The sequence below is a fragment of the Nannobrachium achirus genome (assembly GCF_963921795.1).
Source record: "Nannobrachium achirus genome assembly, chromosome: 23".
NCBI lineage: Eukaryota > Metazoa > Chordata > Actinopteri > Myctophiformes > Myctophidae > Nannobrachium > Nannobrachium achirus.
In genome coordinates this window covers 7,646,369-7,665,718 of record NC_137830.1, presented here as the reverse complement: position 1 = coordinate 7,665,718, position 19,350 = coordinate 7,646,369, and the positions used below count along the sequence as shown (strand labels likewise).

Below are 19,350 nucleotides of genomic sequence, written 5' to 3'. Positions count from 1 at the left end.
GTACAGCCGCAATGTTGGTGAGTTAACTTTGTTTAATACAATCAGATAGGACTTTTCTGTTTGGATGTATGGGCTGTCAATGGCAGAAATTAGTTTTTTGCCACTCAGTAGGCGTTCCTACATAACTTCCAGCAACAGTGATGTCACGCGCATACCCTCTATAATTACACAAGATGTTTTGTTTCCCTTACGCGTGTGTGTGTGTGTGTGTGTGTGCGTGTGCGTGTGCGTGCGTGTGCGTGTGCCAGTCTGTTCATGTGGGTGCAACCAGAGAGCACCCAGAAGCTGTACGTGGGCCTGTGGATGGCTTTCATCACTTCCTGTGTCATGCCCTACAAACTGCTGGGCTTCATGATGGGTGAGACACGCAACGCACGCACGCACGCACACACACACACACACACACACACACACACACACACACACACACACACACACACACACACACACACACACACACACACACACACACACACACACACTGAAGACTCAGCTCTTCAGACTTCATCTTAGCCCTTTGCACTTGACCTAGTCGAGTGCTAAGGAAAAGGGTAACGATACAATAAAAACAAAATAGTGTATACTATTAAAAGGGCATGTGAAATGACATGTACACAGAGCATGGCCTCTATCTCCACATAGAGGTTAGCTAGCTTGGGTTGTGCACACATAGCAGCTGTCTTTCAAAAGTGCTTTAAAGGTAATTGTTCTGTTTGTATGTACAGTCCCACTGAGCATTTTTTCGGTCTATTACCGCTAGGCTAGAATTGGTCTAAAGGTGAACGTTTTTTAGACGTCTAATGAATCAGCGTAGGTGGTTCGGGCATCTAGTACAGATTCCTCCTGAAGGTCCTCGATGCACGTCCCACTGGGAGGAGACCCCGTGGCAGACCAAAGACCAGATGGAAGGATTATATCTCCAAATTGGCCTGGGAACGCCTTGGTATACTCCCTGAGGGAGTGGAGGAAGTTGCTCGGGATATGGAACTCTGGAAGTCTCAGTTGGAAGTGTTACCCCCGCGACCCGATTCCGGATAAGCATTTGAAGATGGATGGATGGATTAGTCTAATCAACGTCTAATCTAAGCTTAGACGTCTAAAAAACGTTCACTGTTAGACCTGTGGTCGTCTTAGGCAGTAAAAAGTGGCGTTTCCATAAAGCCTCTTAATGCGCATTATCCGCAAAAAAGAAATTATCCGCTTGGAGGAGGTGGATTTTGAGGCTTTATCGAATTTGTAAAAGGAAACAGGTCAGACAATAAATGCGAATACATTATGACGTTCTGGGTCCATATCGTCCTCCAACTTAACACTTTCCCCTGCCACTTAACGTCCATTGTATAGCGTTAGCCCACAAAATAAACCGGTTGTTTGTTGCACACGGAGTGACACGGACCGTGTGTAAATTCCTCCCGGAGTCAAGCCATCCGTGGCTAACCCTTCCTCATCACACAGTGTTGCGTGCCAAAAGTGGCCGATCTACAAGCTCACAGCAGCTCGCATCCGCCTCTCCGTGCCACGCTATGAGCTTCACCTTCCAGAGGACGCTGAAACTTGCAGGATGAGCACTCTGTCAACTCATGCGACCGTCGCTAATTCGAATGACACCCGCAAATGGAAACGGGCTAAATTCACTTTGTCATAATACGCATTTCTGATAATTCGCTTCCCTAATTCGAATAAGTTTATGGAAACATGGCTAAAGTGTTAATACATGAAATTAATAGAAATAGTAATCTAGGATGCATCTCTCTCTCTCTCTCTCTCTCCCTCCAGGCCTGTATGCAGGTATAAAGTTCTTCATCATAGACTTCCTGTTTAAGAGCTGTCCTAAGCTCAGGGATAAGTATGACACGCCCAGCATCATCTGGGCCAGCCTGCCCACCGACCCGCAGCTCAAAGACCGCTCCAACGCCCTGGTGGCCAGACGGGTACATGACACCCACCCACACACATGTACAGCACACACACACACACACACACACACACACACACACACACACACACACACACACACACACACACACACACACCAAGTCTGGAATTCAAAATGTACTTAAGTAAAAGTATGAAAGTGTTGGCATCAAAATGTACTTAAAGTACCAAAAGTAAAAGTACAACATTTTTGAAAATAGCCGATCTACAAGCTCTGCTATTTTCAAATGGCCTAGGTACAAAACATTCAAATAAATGTAGTGGAGTAAAAGTTCAATATTTGGATCCAAGATGTAGTGGAGAAGAAGTAAAAATATTGGAATTTGGAAGTACTCAAGTAAAGTACAAATAACTCAAAATTGTACTTAAGTACAGTACTTAAGTAAATGTACTTACTTTACAACACACACACACACACACACACACACACACACACACACACACACACACACACACACACACACACACACACACACACACACACACACACACACACACCAGTGGTGTAAAGCAACTAAGTACATTCATTTACTTGCGTAATGTACTTGAGTACAACTTTGAGGTATTTGTACTTTCCAATTTCCAATATTTTTACTTCTACTCTACTACATCCCTGGATCCAAATATTGTACTATTACTCCGCTACATGTATTTGAAACCTTTAGTTGTAGATATAAATTATAATATTAAAAAACATACATAAACCACTTTAGCCCTATTCTTTAGATCTGCTATTTTCAAACATTTTGTACTTTTACTTTTGGTACTTTTTGGTACATTTTGATGTCAACACTTTTATACTTTTACTCAAGCACGTTTTGAATTCCGGACGTTAACTTGTAACAGCTAGTAGATTGCTGTGTTACTCTTACTTGAGTACAAATATTGAGTACTTTTTCCACCACTGACACACACACACACACACACACACACACACACACACACACACACACACACACACACACACACACACACACACACACACACACACACACACATTCAGAAACCTACTTTCACCTTTTTCAGTTTTGTTACGCACGCACTCACTCAATCTCTCACTCACTCAAACGCACACACAGTTATTTCATGCCAGTATATAAAAAACAACTTGACATTGTGGTTGTGTTTACGGTAGGTCGAATGAGTGAACACAAGTGCCACCTAGTCGACATAAGTGACTATTGCCACCACCTAGGATTCAATTCAATTCAAAGGAGCTTTATTGGCATGAGAAAACATATGTTTACATTGCCAAAGCAAGTATCACAAATACAATAAAAACAGTTGAAAATGGGGAACATATATACAGTTGGAGGGGGTACAGCATTGTGTAAACAGAGCTATGTCGCTTTGTGACATTTTATATATACAGTATACAGGGTACAAATAGCAGCATTTTCTTTTCATCCAGTCCATCAACAAGTAGTTAAGCTCTCCATTAGCAAGGTTACTCCATAGCAGATTATCTGATTGAAATGACAACAACAGAAGTGAATGCCTCCAAACCCCATGTTCATGTGTTATATTTCACTGTCTGTACAGCATGTGTTCAATGCCTGAGTTGTGTTCTGTCGTACCGCGGTGCGCCGCGCGTGCCGAACTCCGAGCTCGTAATGCGTCACATCTTCTACAGTGCGTTGTGAGCCTGGAGATCGAGTATTTCCGGAGCACGGCGCTGCCATGCGATGCGACGGACCACAAACCAGGCTTCATGAGCTATGTATGCTATGTGTGTGTGTGTGCGTGCGTCTGTGTGCGTGTGACTTGTCACGGTATGAATCACGTTATCCTGTTCATTTCCCTCTCTCTCAGCTGTCTGGTAACGAGAAGGTATGGATGCCAATGTGTCTGTCACACTGCTAGTGGCTGGCTGGTGTGTGTGTGTGTGTGTGTGTGTGTGTGTGTGTGTGTGTGTGTGTGTGTGTGTGTGTGTGCGCGCGTGCGAGTGCGACTGAGAGGCCTGAATTACACATGAAAAGCACCTGCCCTTTCCTTGTCCTTGGGGGAGGTGGGGGGTAAAGCAGTGTCCCATTCATTCCCTGTGGAAGTCACGTGTTTGAAGAAGCAAGCTTGCCTCTAGTTTGTCTTAACTCATCCAGTGCCCGGAATCTACACTAGAGGGCGCCCAGTGGCCAGAGAATCCACCATAGACATACACTGTATATGCACAAGCTGTGTGCAGCCATGATGCACGTGAACACTTTCCTTTGTGTCATGAACAGGAACAGGATGAAGTTAGCTTGAAGTTAGCTATTGGCTACTACTCATTTTAGAAGCCCAATTTTCTGCGATTTAGCCGTGATTAAACCTTGCGCACCTCATGGATAGGCATGGAACAGAGAAAAAATGAGCTCTAAAGATCCTGGATTGCATTGGAGTGGACGGCAAATATCTGCTGTGCTACGCTCTCGCGGGCCGATGTAAACAAATCGCAGCCGGCGGCCGGCTCGAAAATTTAGCCCGGTGCTTCGGTAAGGCCTCTGGGTGTTTAAATAATTTTATATAAAAAGCCGAACAAGTTTGGGATACGCACCCTGGACGATCATAAGGCCGAAATAAAGTCGAACTTGTTCGGGATAAGCACAAAAAGGGTTAAGGCCTGCAAGGCCCAGCGATGCTTTTTGGCAACATTTATATTTTATCAACAAAAAAATCACCTTACCATAACCATTGGATCTTATTGTTTAGTATTACAATACCATTGGCCACGATATTTGCATATGAATACCCTCCACAGAGGCTGACATTCACACAACTTCAAGATCTCACTTTTTCACTGAAGCTATTCCTCACAAAAACATAAATAAAATGCCTGTAATGTTTTTTTGTTTTTTTTTGTGATCATTAGAATGAAATTAGACATTTTTTTGTGTGTGTGTGTGTGTTTTTGCAAGAAGAGATTAATGTGGGTCTTCCAAGAGGCAGCCGTAAGGCAAGTTGCTTCTTCAAAACCATGTGACCTCCATAGGGAATTAATTAGACGCTGCTTTACCCCTCGTCTCCCACCAGGGCAAGGACAGGGCACATGCTTTTAATTTGTAATTCCGGCCTGAGAGAGGCGAGTGGCGTCCGTACGGCTAGTTATTGCAAATTGGTGACGCCCCGTTGGCCTGTGACGCGCTCGAAACTGCCTATCGCTTGAGCCCATTCAGAAACCGTGAATTTGCCTAATGGTGTGGCGTTCGCTGATGACCACCGGACCCGCAGTCCTGATGTTGTGAGATCAAATCTCACTCCTGATGCAAATTATTTGATTAGGATTAAAGGACAACTTTGTTTTTTTTTTTACAACAAGGGTTCATATTTTAGATTGTAATTAGAGAAAAGAAAATACAAAAATTATAAAATCTTTTCTTTTACTGCTTTCTATCGTTTTGCCATTTACTGATTTCAGTGGTTTGGGGGCATGTGTACAAGTGGCTAAATGTCTTTTTAGACACAATAAGCTGGCGATTTCTTTACTACTATTTACAGTAACCCTACTATCCCCCATAAGTTACATCTGCCCATGAAGGATTGTGGTGCATCTTGGGAATGGGCTTATTTTGTCTAAAAATACATATTTAGACACATGGCCCCAAACCACTGAAATCAAAATAGTTAAAATCACGAAAAAACATTTTAACTCTTATACCGCTTTGGACGTTCCTGTTCGCCTCAAATCTCAAGAGACCTCCGCGCCAATACGGCGCTCGTTCGTTCGTTCGTTTACCTTGTTGAAGCTGATGAGGGGTCGCGCCGCCGTGTACTGTAAACACATTTTCCGCGGTGATGGTGTAAAAAATCCATTATGCGTTAACATCAACGGAGACCAATTCACTTCCTTGTTGATTTCTCTGGCTGTGAGGCTCTGTGGCCAGTGACTGGTCTGAATGTACGGCAACACATAACAGGCAAATTCACATTCATTCTCGCATGACGCCGCCCTCTGCTGCCTGGCAGACCAAAGTGCACTATTGCACAATAAAAAATAAATAAAAAAAATGTCTATCTATCTACTATAACGTCGCAAAGGTAAGCCGCTTTTTGATGGCACCAGACCCAATAAATAAATAAATAATCTGGCAGTAGGAGAGTTAATACTCTTCTTTTCTTTTCTCTAATTACAATCTAAAATATGAACCCTTGTTGTAAAAAAACAAAGTTGTCTTTTAAGTTTACAGTAGGTTCAGGCAGTAGTGTTTTTTGTGGACCACTCTGCCCACTTGGTGAGTACGGACTACAGCCCCTAATATTAAGGTTGGAAGTAGTTAGGTAAAAAGAAATCACATCTGAAGTGCACTTGATCAACGAGAGGCACGGCCGAGAGAGCCGTCAGGCGAGCGGGTCATCGCGCCGATCGTTCTGAAGTCCGATTCAGACGACTCGCCGTCGTTCCATTCTGTCCCGATAGGGACCGAATCGTAAATGATCGCCCGCAGCGCTATCCGCCTGGAATGTGACGCATGTTAACGAGGGGCGTCGCCAATTTGCAATAACTAGCGGTGCTAACGCCAGTCGCGTGAGAGAGACACACACCTCATGACATGGGAGTGACTTGGCTTGTCGGTGACATGGAATGGATTCAAATGTCTGTAAGATTAAGGTTTTTCTTTTTTTTCCAACACATCGGTGACATCATCATGAGCCTTTGTTCAAATTATCAGAAATGTTTGTTCCACGACACGTCAGACATTTTGAATCCATTGTGTCGCTGACACACTGTAGAGAATGGCTGCGATACCTGAAACCCCAGTACTCTATACTGAGTAGCTCTAGTATGTTGTAGAATCACCCCTTACCCTCTTAAAGGCAGTAAAGTGATATTTATTTTGTTAAATAGCTCTATATGTCCATAGCAATCATTGCTATAGAATGTTTGCACTTTCAGTTCGGGATACCAATCTCATCCAATCAGGACAGAGAACCCATACAGGATGCAGGATAACCTAAACTGCACGCCTGTCGAGGTGCCAACTTGCTCCTTGTGCATGTGTCCATGTATGGCCTGCTTGTGCGCCGGCAGAGCACGCCTTGTTATTATATGAGGTCACACTTGTTGCTGGTGACATCACCAAGAATGCTGGTCCCTCATTGGCTGTTGATGGTGACGTCACCAAGAATGCTGGTCCCTGATTGGCTACGGGCGTAAACACAGATAGAAACACGACAGAAACACAGACCGCAGTACTTGTTCACTCTGCTGGCGCAAGTAACAAGTGAGATTGGAAGCGATGAACCAACCACACAATCTGGGGTTTGGGGTTAACTCATATGCTGCTATTTTAAACATAGGCTGAACTGTTTTCCTGCCAAATTGTCCTTACCTTTTAACGTGGGCATGTGCACGCATAGTGCATGATCTGTGCACGACTCATGTAGTAGACCGGTAGACAAGATGACAGCTTTCGAATAAAAAAAAATCCATTGGAATAGACAAATCCGTTGCCAGGCTGTTACCCCTGCTGTATCCGCCAGTGTTACATAAGAAAACATTGGAAACGGCCAGCTGTGCGCTATGGTAACACATGGACACGTTCGCGCACATAGCAGACAATATGTGCGTGGATCATATGCCAGGCGGGCACAAGAATCAAACAGCTATCAAATAAAAAAAAACGCGTGAAAAAAGACGATGATATGAGCGAGAAGGAGGCTTCCTTGTTTACATGGAAACTTATGGGCCCGGAGCTATGATTGGCTCTCAGACCGGATATGGAAACCTAGATCCAGTCTAAACAGGAAATACGACCGGATACAGTTAGGAGGCGGGCCTAAAGTCTCCGAATCGGCTATAATCAGCGACCATACTTTTAATCGTTTCATAATGATTAAAGATAATTAAATCTTCGGGCTCCTCGGGCATCGCAGAGTGGTACAGCGGGAAATCTCCGGTTTCGACGGGAAATTAGTTAAAGGTGTCTTGCTCATGGACACTTTGACACATCACCGAGAGCTGGAATAGTACCTGGGACCTCCGGGACCTCGCTAACCATTCAGCCAATGGGCCGGCCCTCCTTCCTAATCATCCTGATTGGATTAAAGTGGTGTCCCTCCCACCTGAGAAAGTATTTTGGGTTTTATCAATAATCCGGGGAGACCCCTAGCTGTTGCTAAACAAACTACAGCAATGATCACTATGAGGATACTAGACGTTTAACGTTTTAACCAAAACAAATTGTTCAACCAAACAGATACCACTTGTAGCACCTTTAAGCCCCTACGTGTATATAAATATACTTAGTCGACCGGAGTCCCTCAAGGCTCTATGCTAGGGTATCCTCCCGATTTCTCTGTCCACCAAATACCGAAAATATAAGATCTTACAAGGTCACATGGAGCTGGGTTGCAACATGTTTAGAGCTGTGCAGTCTCTGATATTATTCTTTCTTGCCAAATGTTGGGCCCAAAATATAAGGATGCTATTGTTAAAGCCCAGAATAGGCATGCCAGGGTTAAAGCCCAGCCGATAGATTGATTGATTTATTGATTGAATTCTTTATTATTAACAATGCTGGTTTCCCTTATGGTCCTGTGCATTTAATTCATCAAGAGAAACGTACAATATTTTTAAAGAAATTATCCATACTAGGAGCGGTAAAAGTACATTATATTTACAGAAAACAGTGGGGGGTAATCTTTTTGGCGAGCTAGCGAGAACACTTGTCTAGGTCCAGTTGCACATTGCAGACAGGTGATCTTTTATGGTGATTTTGAACAAGGGGAGGGAGTCAGACTTTTTTGGGTGGCTGGTGGTGGCAGTATAGTACGGCAGTTCCACTCTCTGGTGGCATAACGTCTTTCTTCTAAAGATTTGTATAGCCGGGGAGCCACAGGCCCAAAAGCTCAAAGAATAGGGTTTTACCTGTGACGTCATGACATACTTTTTATTTTTGTTTTCTCTATTCATTTGGTCATTAAGGTACACAGAATGAGAGGCCTGCTCTGCCGGAAACTCTGCGAAAAAAAGTTATGGCCATTTGTATATTCACTCCATCGACTTCAATATACAGGAAAGAAACACACCAAAAAAAATATGCTTTAAGTAGCATGTGAGAGGTCAAACTAGGGGTTCTTGATGATTCTGAATCCACTGCAAGCATTTGTTTTGCATGAAAAACATTCCTTGGGCTAGAAAACGGACCAAAATAACGGTGAAAAGTGATGACTCATCACTTTTCACAGGTTTGAGAGGCTGAAATCTAGCCCAAGGAATGTTTTTCATGCAAAACAAATGCTTGCAATGGATTCAGAATCATGAAGAACCCTTAGTTTGACCCCTCACATGCTACTTTTTTGGTGTGTTTTTTTTCCAGTATAGTGAAGTCAATGGGAAACTTTTTTTCGCAGTGTTTCCGGCAGAGCAGGCCTCTCATTCTGTGTACCTTATTGACCAAATTAATAGGAAAAACTAAAATTTGGAGTATGTCATGACATCACAGGTCTTCTCTCATTTTGGCACAGTGGCTCCCCGGCTAGTAACTGCTGACGTCACAGAAGGTTTAAACATAACACCAAATCAAATAAACAAGGACCCATGCCAGGAGACTTCAGTCAGATTAAGTGTACGTGAATGGCTTCCAACCCGGGCAGAGCATGGGTGCACGGTGTGTGGGTGGTTGGGTTTTAGGGTACTGTGCTGGGTAACATCATGGGTGCACGGTGGGTGGGTTTTAGGGTACTGTGTTGGGTGACTGGAAGACTGGGCACCGAGGAAGATTGGGATATTTTGTCCAGATTATTAAAACAAACAACCAACAACATGTGTTTGGTTAACAGTCTCAAGTAATGTGAAGTATACATGATTGGAACTTGGAACATGATTCGAACATTTAATTTACAATTAAGGCCTAATATTTCTACTTTGCTACAAATTGCTACAAAACATGTTGGACATAAACAAGAAGCTGATTGGGTACATTTAAGTCTGATAATGACATGCCGTGCATGTTCACATCATGCCTACTTTACATTACTTTTATTTGTATACATTTTTGGACAAAATGGACAATCTTTGCATCAAGGTGTCCACTCCTCTTGTGTCCCAATGCTGAGCCGCATGGCAGCTTCACAGACCCTGAGTGACACATCAATAATCCAATGAACACACACACACACACACACACACACACACACACACACACACACACACACACACACACACACACACACACACACACCAATGTTGTTTTTGACAGCAGATTTTGATTTAGTTTTAGTCATAGTCTTTTGAATAAAATGTCATTTAGTTTTAGTCACCTGAAAAGTTTTAGTTTTAGTCTAATTTTAGTCAACTAAATATCATTAGATTTTAGTCGACTACATCTACAGTTGATTTAGTCAACTAAAATGTATTTTGGCAGGCCTTGATGGCATCGTAATGACTGATTTTACACTTGTTTGTGTGCTGAAAATAGCCGAGACGCGCTGTGAGCTTGTAGATCTGCTATTTTCAGCACGCAACACCTGAGAGCAACCAAACACAAAATGACTCTCTTCTCCACTAGTCCCTCCCTAAAGTTTTAGCCTAGTTTTTATTTTGTTTTGACGAAATTGTCAATATATTTAGTCTTAGTTTTAGTCATCACAGCTTAGTTTTTATTTCGTTTTTACACTGACACACACACACACACACACACACACACACACACACACACACACACACACACACAACTAGCTCTTGGGACTTTACGTTTTTTTTTTTTTTTTCACATAAGCGGCGTCAAACTAACCGACAGATCAGGCTATATAACTGCTGTAAGGAACATGGTGCGTTGCTAAGCGTGATGAGCGATCTCTGCTTTGCACGATACCACCGCCCACCACCAAGTCCCCCCCCCCCCCCCCACCCACCCCTCTCGCCTGCATCGAATATGCATTTTGCAAGGCAAGGCAAGGCTGTGTACTCAAATTAAGAAACTGTTTGGATATGTTGAGTCCTATGTAAAGTTGTTGTGGCGAATTAACGCAGCCGCTAGGGTACGTTACAACGCACGCACTACCGCCACAAATTACCACCAAGTAGCCCAAACTTTAGACACAATGCAGCCCGAAGTACTACTGTGTGGTACATTGGGGAAGTTTGGGGTGAAACTAATGGTGGTTTGTGGTAGGTATTAATTAAACTAGGGCTTGGTTAAAGTAGGTTACTTTGTGTCGACTTACCACTTAAACTTTTGCCTCGATTACGATTAATCTATTATTGCTATTGTTATTATTTTGTGTGTGTGCGCACAAAACGCTTGTAGATAGTCTATTTTCGCACACCACCATTGTGCACTGAAGTATAATTTTTATGATTCTTTTTTTTTTTTTTAAATGCTTTAGAATTTATTGGGTTTTAAAATACTGTATTTTGGGTCAGTTTCCCAGTCAGTTGCATGGTGTCTAGACACCATGCATTTTCAAAATATTTATTTTTCTAAGTAATTTCATGAATACATAAAAAGAAAGTCTTAAGAAATCAGATAAATTAAATCTATCTCTTTGTCTCTCTCTCTGTCGCTGTCTCCCTTTCTCTCTCTCTCTCTCTCTCTCTCTCTCTCTCTCTCTCTCTCTCTCTCTCTCTCTCTCTCCAGGCCCCTCCTCTGGTGGCCTCCAGGGGAGCCAGTGTGACGGCGCCCCCCTGTGGTGGGATGAGCAGAGACGAGGAGACGGGTCGCTTCCACAGCACCAAGAAGGGAGCCTTCCACGAGATCTTCAACCTGCCCGAGACAGAGCGCCCCCTGCCGGGTGAGACACAGTCACTGCGAGATGGAGCTCAACTCTGAGATAAAGCCATTTTACTGCAGAGCAATTGAGGGAAACTGAGTTCCTGCGTAACATGATACCGCGATTTGATTTTAATAGGTCAATTTGGTGGACAGAACCTGAATTTCTGAAAGAAAACAAAAAATAATATAACAATATAATAATATAATAATAGAGTAGTGAAGTGTGACGTAATTTACACATCATACCTGATTCGCGGTTTTCTTCCCCCATTCTGAATTCCCATAAACCTTTTTCATATTGCGTCATATAAGAACTGTGTTCCAATTATAAACAAATTATCTCAGCGGTTTGACTCATATGTATATGAAGAATCAACTGATGGTGAGAAAACGCTAATGTTACTGTCGCCGAATTAGTTACATTTTCGCTAGAAACAGGCTTTATCAAATATGAGCAAAGACGGTTTGTTTATTTTTGGACCGCAATGCTTATATGAGACGATCCATAGAGAAATTACTTCATTGGAACCGGGGGATGAGCGAGTCACGTCATGACTTCGTTACTCTATACTCGTCAGTGGCACAGAACCTGAGTTTATCGGCCATAACAATAATTATTATATCGGATATCGATATCGGACATCATTTTCATATCGCCCATCCCACATTTTTTGTGAGAGAGAGTATGTTGGTAAATGTGTTAACGTGTGTGTGTGTGTGTGTGTGTGTGTGTGTGTGTGTCACCTCCATACCTCCAAAACCTGATTGAACCCTACAACCCTACCCGTTCACTCAGATCAGCCAGGGAGATCAGTCAGGGATGCTGACAGAACCCTTGCTAAAAACCCCAGGACAAAGATCCACTCGTCCTAAACTCTTTGCCCTCCTGGCCCCCAAACTGTGGAATAAGTTGGAAGCGATTAGCTGTTACTACGTGTCATCTTTTCGACACCCAAACCCAACCCTTACCCTAACCCTAACCTCCGTGGGGTGAGTCGCTAACCCTCCCGACGTTCCCTTGTTGAAATGATGGTCGTTCAAAAGAGCGAGATTTCCCCGTCCCTGTTGCACTTAGAACAACAGACTCACTCCCTAGCTTCCGCCGTGGTCTGAAGACTCACCTCTTCAGACTCCACCTAGGCCCATAGCACTTACCGTAGCACTTGCCCACCCTCAATGACCATACATGAAAGATAGATAGCATTTCTTTATTTTTTTTTTACTGAATGTGCTTGGTCTACCTACGTTTCTCTTAGATTACAATTTCTATGCATTTGATGTATTGATGTTGATGTATTGATGTATTACCTTGCTTATTGTATAATGCTCTGGATTAACTCATCTAGTGCCTATCCCGCGATGTCTCGCAAAATATAAAAACAGTGTCCAAAGTGCCGATCCCGGGATGTCGCGCGAAATATACTGTATATACAGTAAAGCTGGTGTGGGCTCACCTTCGGTCCGTCTATCACTGTGGCACTGGTGAAGTCCGCGATTCGTTTCCATCGCACGTCCACGTGCACGCAAAGTGATCCCATTCCATAGAAAACAATGGATTTTCTTATCTTCAGAGTCCATTTACTCGAAAAAAAAGACTTTTGATGCCAAGGATGGCATGTTTACTTGCGAGAATAGCACAAGCATGGAGGCATCCATCTTAGATCTTTGTTTACGCTCTGGACTGGAACTGGTAATGAGTGAATCTTGAACATCGTCAAGTGGGAATCGTGAGCTCGATCTACTTCCGGGCCTTCAAAATAAGAGAGTGGCCGCGAATGGAGAAAACAGCCGGCACTTTGGACAATTAACCCTTTCATGTCTGAGGCACTAAATGAGTGAGAGCGTCTGCTAAATGTCTAAATTGTGAATGGTGTCTCCTCAGTGTGTGAGAACGGATGGAGGTGTTGTCTCATCAACAGAGACAGGAAGATGCCAACAGACTACATCAGAAATGGAGTTCTGTACGTTACTGAGAGGTAGGTCTGTCTGTCTGTCTGTCTGTCTGTCTGTCTGTCTGTCTCTCTGTCTGTCTGTCTGGCTGGCTGGCTGGCTGGCTGTCTGTCTGTCTGTCTGTCTGTCTGTCTGGCTCGCTCCACGTTTTTCACCATCAGTTGATGCTGATGTCCATAATGAGTAAAATCTCCCTGGGCTCATTTGTTTATTTGTTCATTTTTGGAACAAAGTTTTTTGGAGGGAGAAAAAAGGGGAAAAAGTGGTTTTAGTTTTAGTCTGGTTTTAGTCGACTAAATATCATGAGATTTTAGTTGACTAAATCTACAGTTGATTATCTTTTAGACATTAAAACTCTCTCTCTCTCTCTCTCTCTCTCTCTCTCTCTCTCTCTCTCTCTCTCTCTCTCTCTCTCTCTCTCTCTCTCTCTCTCTCTCTCTCTCAGTTCCCTGTGTTTTGAGAGCTCCAGTTCCAAGTCCAACGCCTCCAAGAAGAACAAGGTCATCAAGCTGATCGACATCACTGACATTCAGAAGGTAAAGAATGAAGTACTTCACAAATGATGATCAAATGATTGGATCACGAATGCAATAAAACAAAAGAAAAATCACCATGAATTCAAGGCTTCACAAGGTGTGTAATTTATAGAAAATGTAAGCCATTTACCACGACCCTCGAATGGTAAATTGCGTTTCTACCACTTCTACCATATGTGTCCCAGCACGGCTGACGGCTAGTCATTGAATTTATTTTCATTTTCATTTTTTCATTTCATTTGAAAGCTGGGAATCATAGCTACAAAATGATATATTGGTTGTGGAGATTGACCCAACAGTTTTGAAGAAATGGCTTATAGAATGATGCCATTTTTTGATGAAAATATAACCTGCAATGACCTGACTCTGCCACATGGGGAAGTAGAGAGCAATCTTCAATGCAAAGAAGCTTTATTGGCATGAAACAAACTTTACATTGCCAAAGCAAGACCCCAAAATGCATGTATTTAGCCTGTCAAAAATGTATTGTATTACTTAAATTGATTACTGAATTCCATTATAAGACAATGAGGACTTTATTGTTGAAATTATGTTTTAGTTAATTCCAGCAGACAGGAGGACGCCATAGTTTGGAAGTTATCCAATGGTGTAAAGTAACAACATTTACATGTAGGCCTACTGTACTGTACCCGTTTCCTATTTCCAATACTTTTACTTCTACTCCACACAGAGCATACGAGCGGAGTGGAGCGCGAGCGGCGCGGGGAGCGGAGCGGGCCGTTTTTGACATGAGCGTGAGCGAGCGACTTTTCAAACGGGTCTGAGCGGCTTCGGAGCGAGGATTTTCCTCCGCTCCTTGGAGCGCAGACCTCCTCCGCTCCTGGCCGACCCTGTTGGGGCCGCGCACCGCATGTTTCCAACAAAACAGTGCCGGGTGCAGTAGTGGCAGTGCAGCCATATGTCGTTACCGCGGAGAGGAGAACAGACAGAGAATTCCCTTCATCAAGATTTCACAAAATGTATCTATATCATCCACACAAGTAGGCTAGGCTATGTTATAATAAGTAGCCTACCTTGTGTCAGTTAAGCCAGTCAAAGGATATGATTTTAAACGCAAGTGAGACTGATTTTGCTGAATGAAAAACACACGCCACGACTCGCCTCCCTCTCTCGGTTGTGGTGATTAGGCTAGGCTAGGTCGGGAGTGGCTTATTGTCGGTATAGCCTAATCAATAACCAACTGGATTTAATATTGCCTGTCAAATACAATGATTAGATTGCCTAGATAGATCTCCATCAAGCCGCGGCTCACATCACCGCAGGCGTTTGTGTTGGATGGGAACACACTGGCGAAGGAGAAAGTGTTTCAGAACTTTTTTTTTGCTGCTTTTTGACGACCATGAGCGGAGCGCGGAGTGAGCGGTGAGCGGAGCGATACGCAAATCGAGCGGAGCGGGGAGGAGCGGAGCGGCGGGGGGGCGCGACATGAGCGAAGAGTGAACGGTACCATAGACCCCTGGAGTGCGGAGCGGCTTTCTGTCCCGCTCCACTCCGCTCGTGTGCTCTGACTCCACAATACATCTCGGATCCAAATATTGTACATTTACTCCACTACATTTATTTGAAAACTTTAGTTGGTGTTGATACTTTTACTTGAGTAAAGTATGTGAGTACTTTTTCCACCACTGGTATAGGCCTATCAATAAACGAGGCGTTCTGTCCTCGGTATTAAAACTACTATTCTATCTCTTTCTCATAATGCCCAAATGTAATCCTTTGTTCTGCTGTCATAAGCCCACGTTTGCCAAGTCTTCAGGTGTTAATGGTCAGTTTCGAAATAATTCACACATTCACACACAGTAACTGTGTGAATTACTGCTCGAAACATTAACACCTAAAATAGCTAACTGTAGCTATGCTAAGTGCTTTATGTAACTTGGGTTGTGTTTGTGTAACTTCGTGAAGGATCATCTGACTCTGATAATAAACCACAATCTGCAGGCTTAACCGCCTCGCGTTGTGAGCTTGTAGAAGAGCAAAAATAGAGTTGGGTCGCGTTTTATTCCATGTGTATACGGTGCCTACGTTAGCCTGCAGCTAGCGCTAGCGTTAGCCGTTAGCTACTAATAGCCAGTCATCCAGAATAGTCTAATAATCAACTTTCCGACGGCGAGTGAACGATTGCATTCCATGTGTCCTTCTGATGGATTTTTTCCTGGCTGTGAATGTTTTTATCGTCCAGCAAAACAAACGCTCTGAACGTTAAAACTAGATAGTTTACGACGACACTGTTCTATTCAATGCTAAGCTAACTCAACGACAAAGGACGCACCGTTTACGGAACACGGAAGTCAAACACATACGTCACGAGTCGAAGCCAATCACAGACGCCTCCAGGCAGGAAACAGATAATTTTTGTCCTCCAAAACCCGAGAAGAAGAACAGCGGAATAATAATAAAATTATTGCTATATTGCTATAAATTAAATCATTTTCTCTTATTTTTGGATTTAGCAAGTCTATTGACTATTTTGTTTTTCAGTTTTGTCAAATCAAATGTATATTTGATTGTATTTTATTTATATGGGGTAGGCATTATAAGCGTAAGCTTCTGCCTATACCTTTTCGGACCATACAGTGTATACTGATATTGAATGTATTGTACTATACTGGCTGCCAAATGGGACCGAAATAAAACTTTCTAACTCTAAATTATAACAACGTGGTTAATAATTGTTCATTTGGAACATACGTGGCATTAAATGAACGGGATAAATACTGTGGTTTGCATCGCTAAGCAATGGAGTCCCGATATTACCGCATTTGGCTACAAAGGGCTAACAAATCGTGGCTTGATAAAAAATAAACAAGCATTTTAGCTACATGGCCGGGAGGACCAACAGAATTATGTCCCGATCTCTCACATTAATTAACAAAAGTCTTATTTACATGCAGAGTTAAGCTCTGGCGTTTAAGTGAAATGTAGCCTAGATATTTTGAGATGCTGTTGTTGCTTTATTACATTTTAGAGAAAAAACAAAACAAAACGTCATAATAGCTCCAGTGAACAATTGATCAGTCCGAGATGACTTGCCCTCTGCTGCGCTCAGTCACATATAAATGAAAGAAAACACAGTTGTAACTTGCAAGGTTATTTAGTTACAATCATTAATTGTTTCAGCAACACAACAGTGGGCGGGGTCCATGAGCCAACTCAAGGTTGTTGACTGATTTACCACTGTTTTAAGCCAATCAGAATCCAGTATCTGAACATGTGATCACAAAAAGTGGTAGAAACGTTTTTTTTTTTTTTTTTCTTGGTGGCGAACTACTCCTTTAAGTAAACAAATGGGTATTCTTTGAGACACACATATGGGTATTTCCGGGGGTTACATTTTATGGGTTTATTTTGTCATTGCACAACATATGATGAAGTATTGTAGAGCAGGTAACTGCAACCACAGATATAAAGAGCTAGATGCCTCGTTCGCCTCTGCAGTTCATTGGAGCGATGTGCAAAAGTTCCAGTCCGGACTTCCTGAAAAAACTAAGGTAACGCTGTCAGTCAAAGTGACTACTGGCCAATCACAGCGTGTCTTTTCCGTGACTTATCCAAGGACCACAATTCAATTCAACAGAGCCAGTTCCGATGTTGCGCTGCTCAGCTGTTCTTACAGGCTGCATACGTAAAGACCAGCCCCCACCTGCCTCTGATTGGCTTACCGACTTCCGTATGTGTGACGCACGTGGAAGCAATGAACACGGAAGCGACGAAGATTCCCTTAGTTGCTCAATGCATACGCCCCCTAGCCGAAGGAGGCGTCTACCTTTCTATGTCTATGACTGCAACAAGCACCGATCTAGTGAAAAATGTAAACGGGACCGCCAAATATTCAAAACATTCTGAGATCATGCCAATATTCACATTCTTTGAGACGTGCAACAAGGGAATCACGTGACGTTGATCCCCTCCTCCTATTGGCTCATCCTAGGACATGACGTACTGTACTGTATGTGTAGGCAGATTAATTGAGCCTCTTGTGTTTTCCTCGTGTCCTCCCCAGTACAAGGTCCTGTCCGTCCTGCCAGGCAGCGGGATGGGCATCTCCATAGCAACGCCCTCCACACAGAAGGTACCCAGCAGCACTCACTAGGACCGCACATTTGGTTCCATGTGTACACTCTCAGAGTTACATACCTGTAAGGGTCCATTTGGTTCCATGTGTACACTCTCAGAGTTACATACCTGTAAGGGTCCATTTGGTTCCATGTGTACACTCTTAGAGTTACATACCTGTAAGGGTCCATTTGGTTCCATGTGTACACTCTCAGAGTTACAGACCTGTAAGGGTCCATTTGGTTCCATGTGTACACTCTCAGAGTTACAGACCTGTAAGGGTCCATTTGGTTCCATGTGTACACTCTCAGAGTTACAGACCTGTAAGGGTCCATTTGGTTCCATGTGTACACTCAAAGTTACAGACCTGTAAGGGATGTTGAATCATAATCACGTAAGCATTTACAACTGTTAACTCCTGTTTTTTCTGCTTCCTCGCCTCCCTCCCTACAGCCGCTGGTGTTCGGCGCCATGATCCACCGTGACGAGGCGTTCGAGGCCATCTTCACACAGTACATGAAGATCCTCACCTCCACCAGCAAGCCTCCAGGCAGCCCCGAGCACTAGGGCCGGACTCCCCTTGCCCCACACAGTACGTAGTAGTTTAAGTAGTATGTAAGTGTTATTGCATGTCTTTCATTTAATGGTGAGACACTTATGCATATCATCCCAGAAACGTTGTATCTCCCAACTTCATCATATATACGTCGCACAAAAGTAGTGAAAATAGCAGATCTACAAGCACACAATGCCTTGCACCGTTAGGTGTTGGATGCTTGTAGATTGGCTATTTTAAGTATCACTATTTGTATGGTTGTATTACTTAAGGTCTTTGCACACTGCTGCGTTTTTCGGGACGAATATCGGAGTGAATTTCAGAGCACGTAAATAAATAAAAAATCAACCTCGCGTTACGTCAATCACGTTTGCACACTGCAGCCCGTTTCGTATTTATTTTCGGACCAGGGTTTATTTTTTCCGATTTTCGCAGCTCTCTCTCTCTCTTTCCTCTCTCTCTCCCTGGCCTCCGGATTTCGGATTTCCAAAACGCAACGAAAGACGTGCAGTGCAGTGTGCAACCAGCTTTACGTGTACTTTTGCTCTGTATCGTTGATTCGTTTGTTTTTCCCATGTAGACAACTTCCTTGTAACTTGTATCC

At 43.2% G+C, this 19,350-nt stretch overlaps 1 protein-coding gene across 1 annotated transcript in view; it reads left to right on the top strand.

The window, feature by feature from the left end:
- The window catches only part of LOC308308520 (GRAM domain-containing protein 4-like), a gene marked incomplete at both ends in the record, with an annotated part of 116,628 nt that extends 97,871 nt beyond the window's left edge, over positions 1 to 18,757 (top strand). The window contains 8 exons of the mRNA XM_080753931.1: positions 249 to 358; positions 1,777 to 1,931; positions 3,748 to 3,765; positions 11,493 to 11,646; positions 13,510 to 13,603; positions 14,023 to 14,113; positions 18,138 to 18,206; positions 18,644 to 18,757. Of these exons, the coding sequence (XP_080610057.1) occupies positions 249 to 358; positions 1,777 to 1,931; positions 3,748 to 3,765; positions 11,493 to 11,646; positions 13,510 to 13,603; positions 14,023 to 14,113; positions 18,138 to 18,206; positions 18,644 to 18,757 (805 nt within the window). The remainder of the gene's footprint in view (positions 1 to 248; positions 359 to 1,776; positions 1,932 to 3,747; positions 3,766 to 11,492; positions 11,647 to 13,509; positions 13,604 to 14,022; positions 14,114 to 18,137; positions 18,207 to 18,643) is intronic.
- Between the last annotated feature and the right edge of the window lie 593 nt (positions 18,758 to 19,350).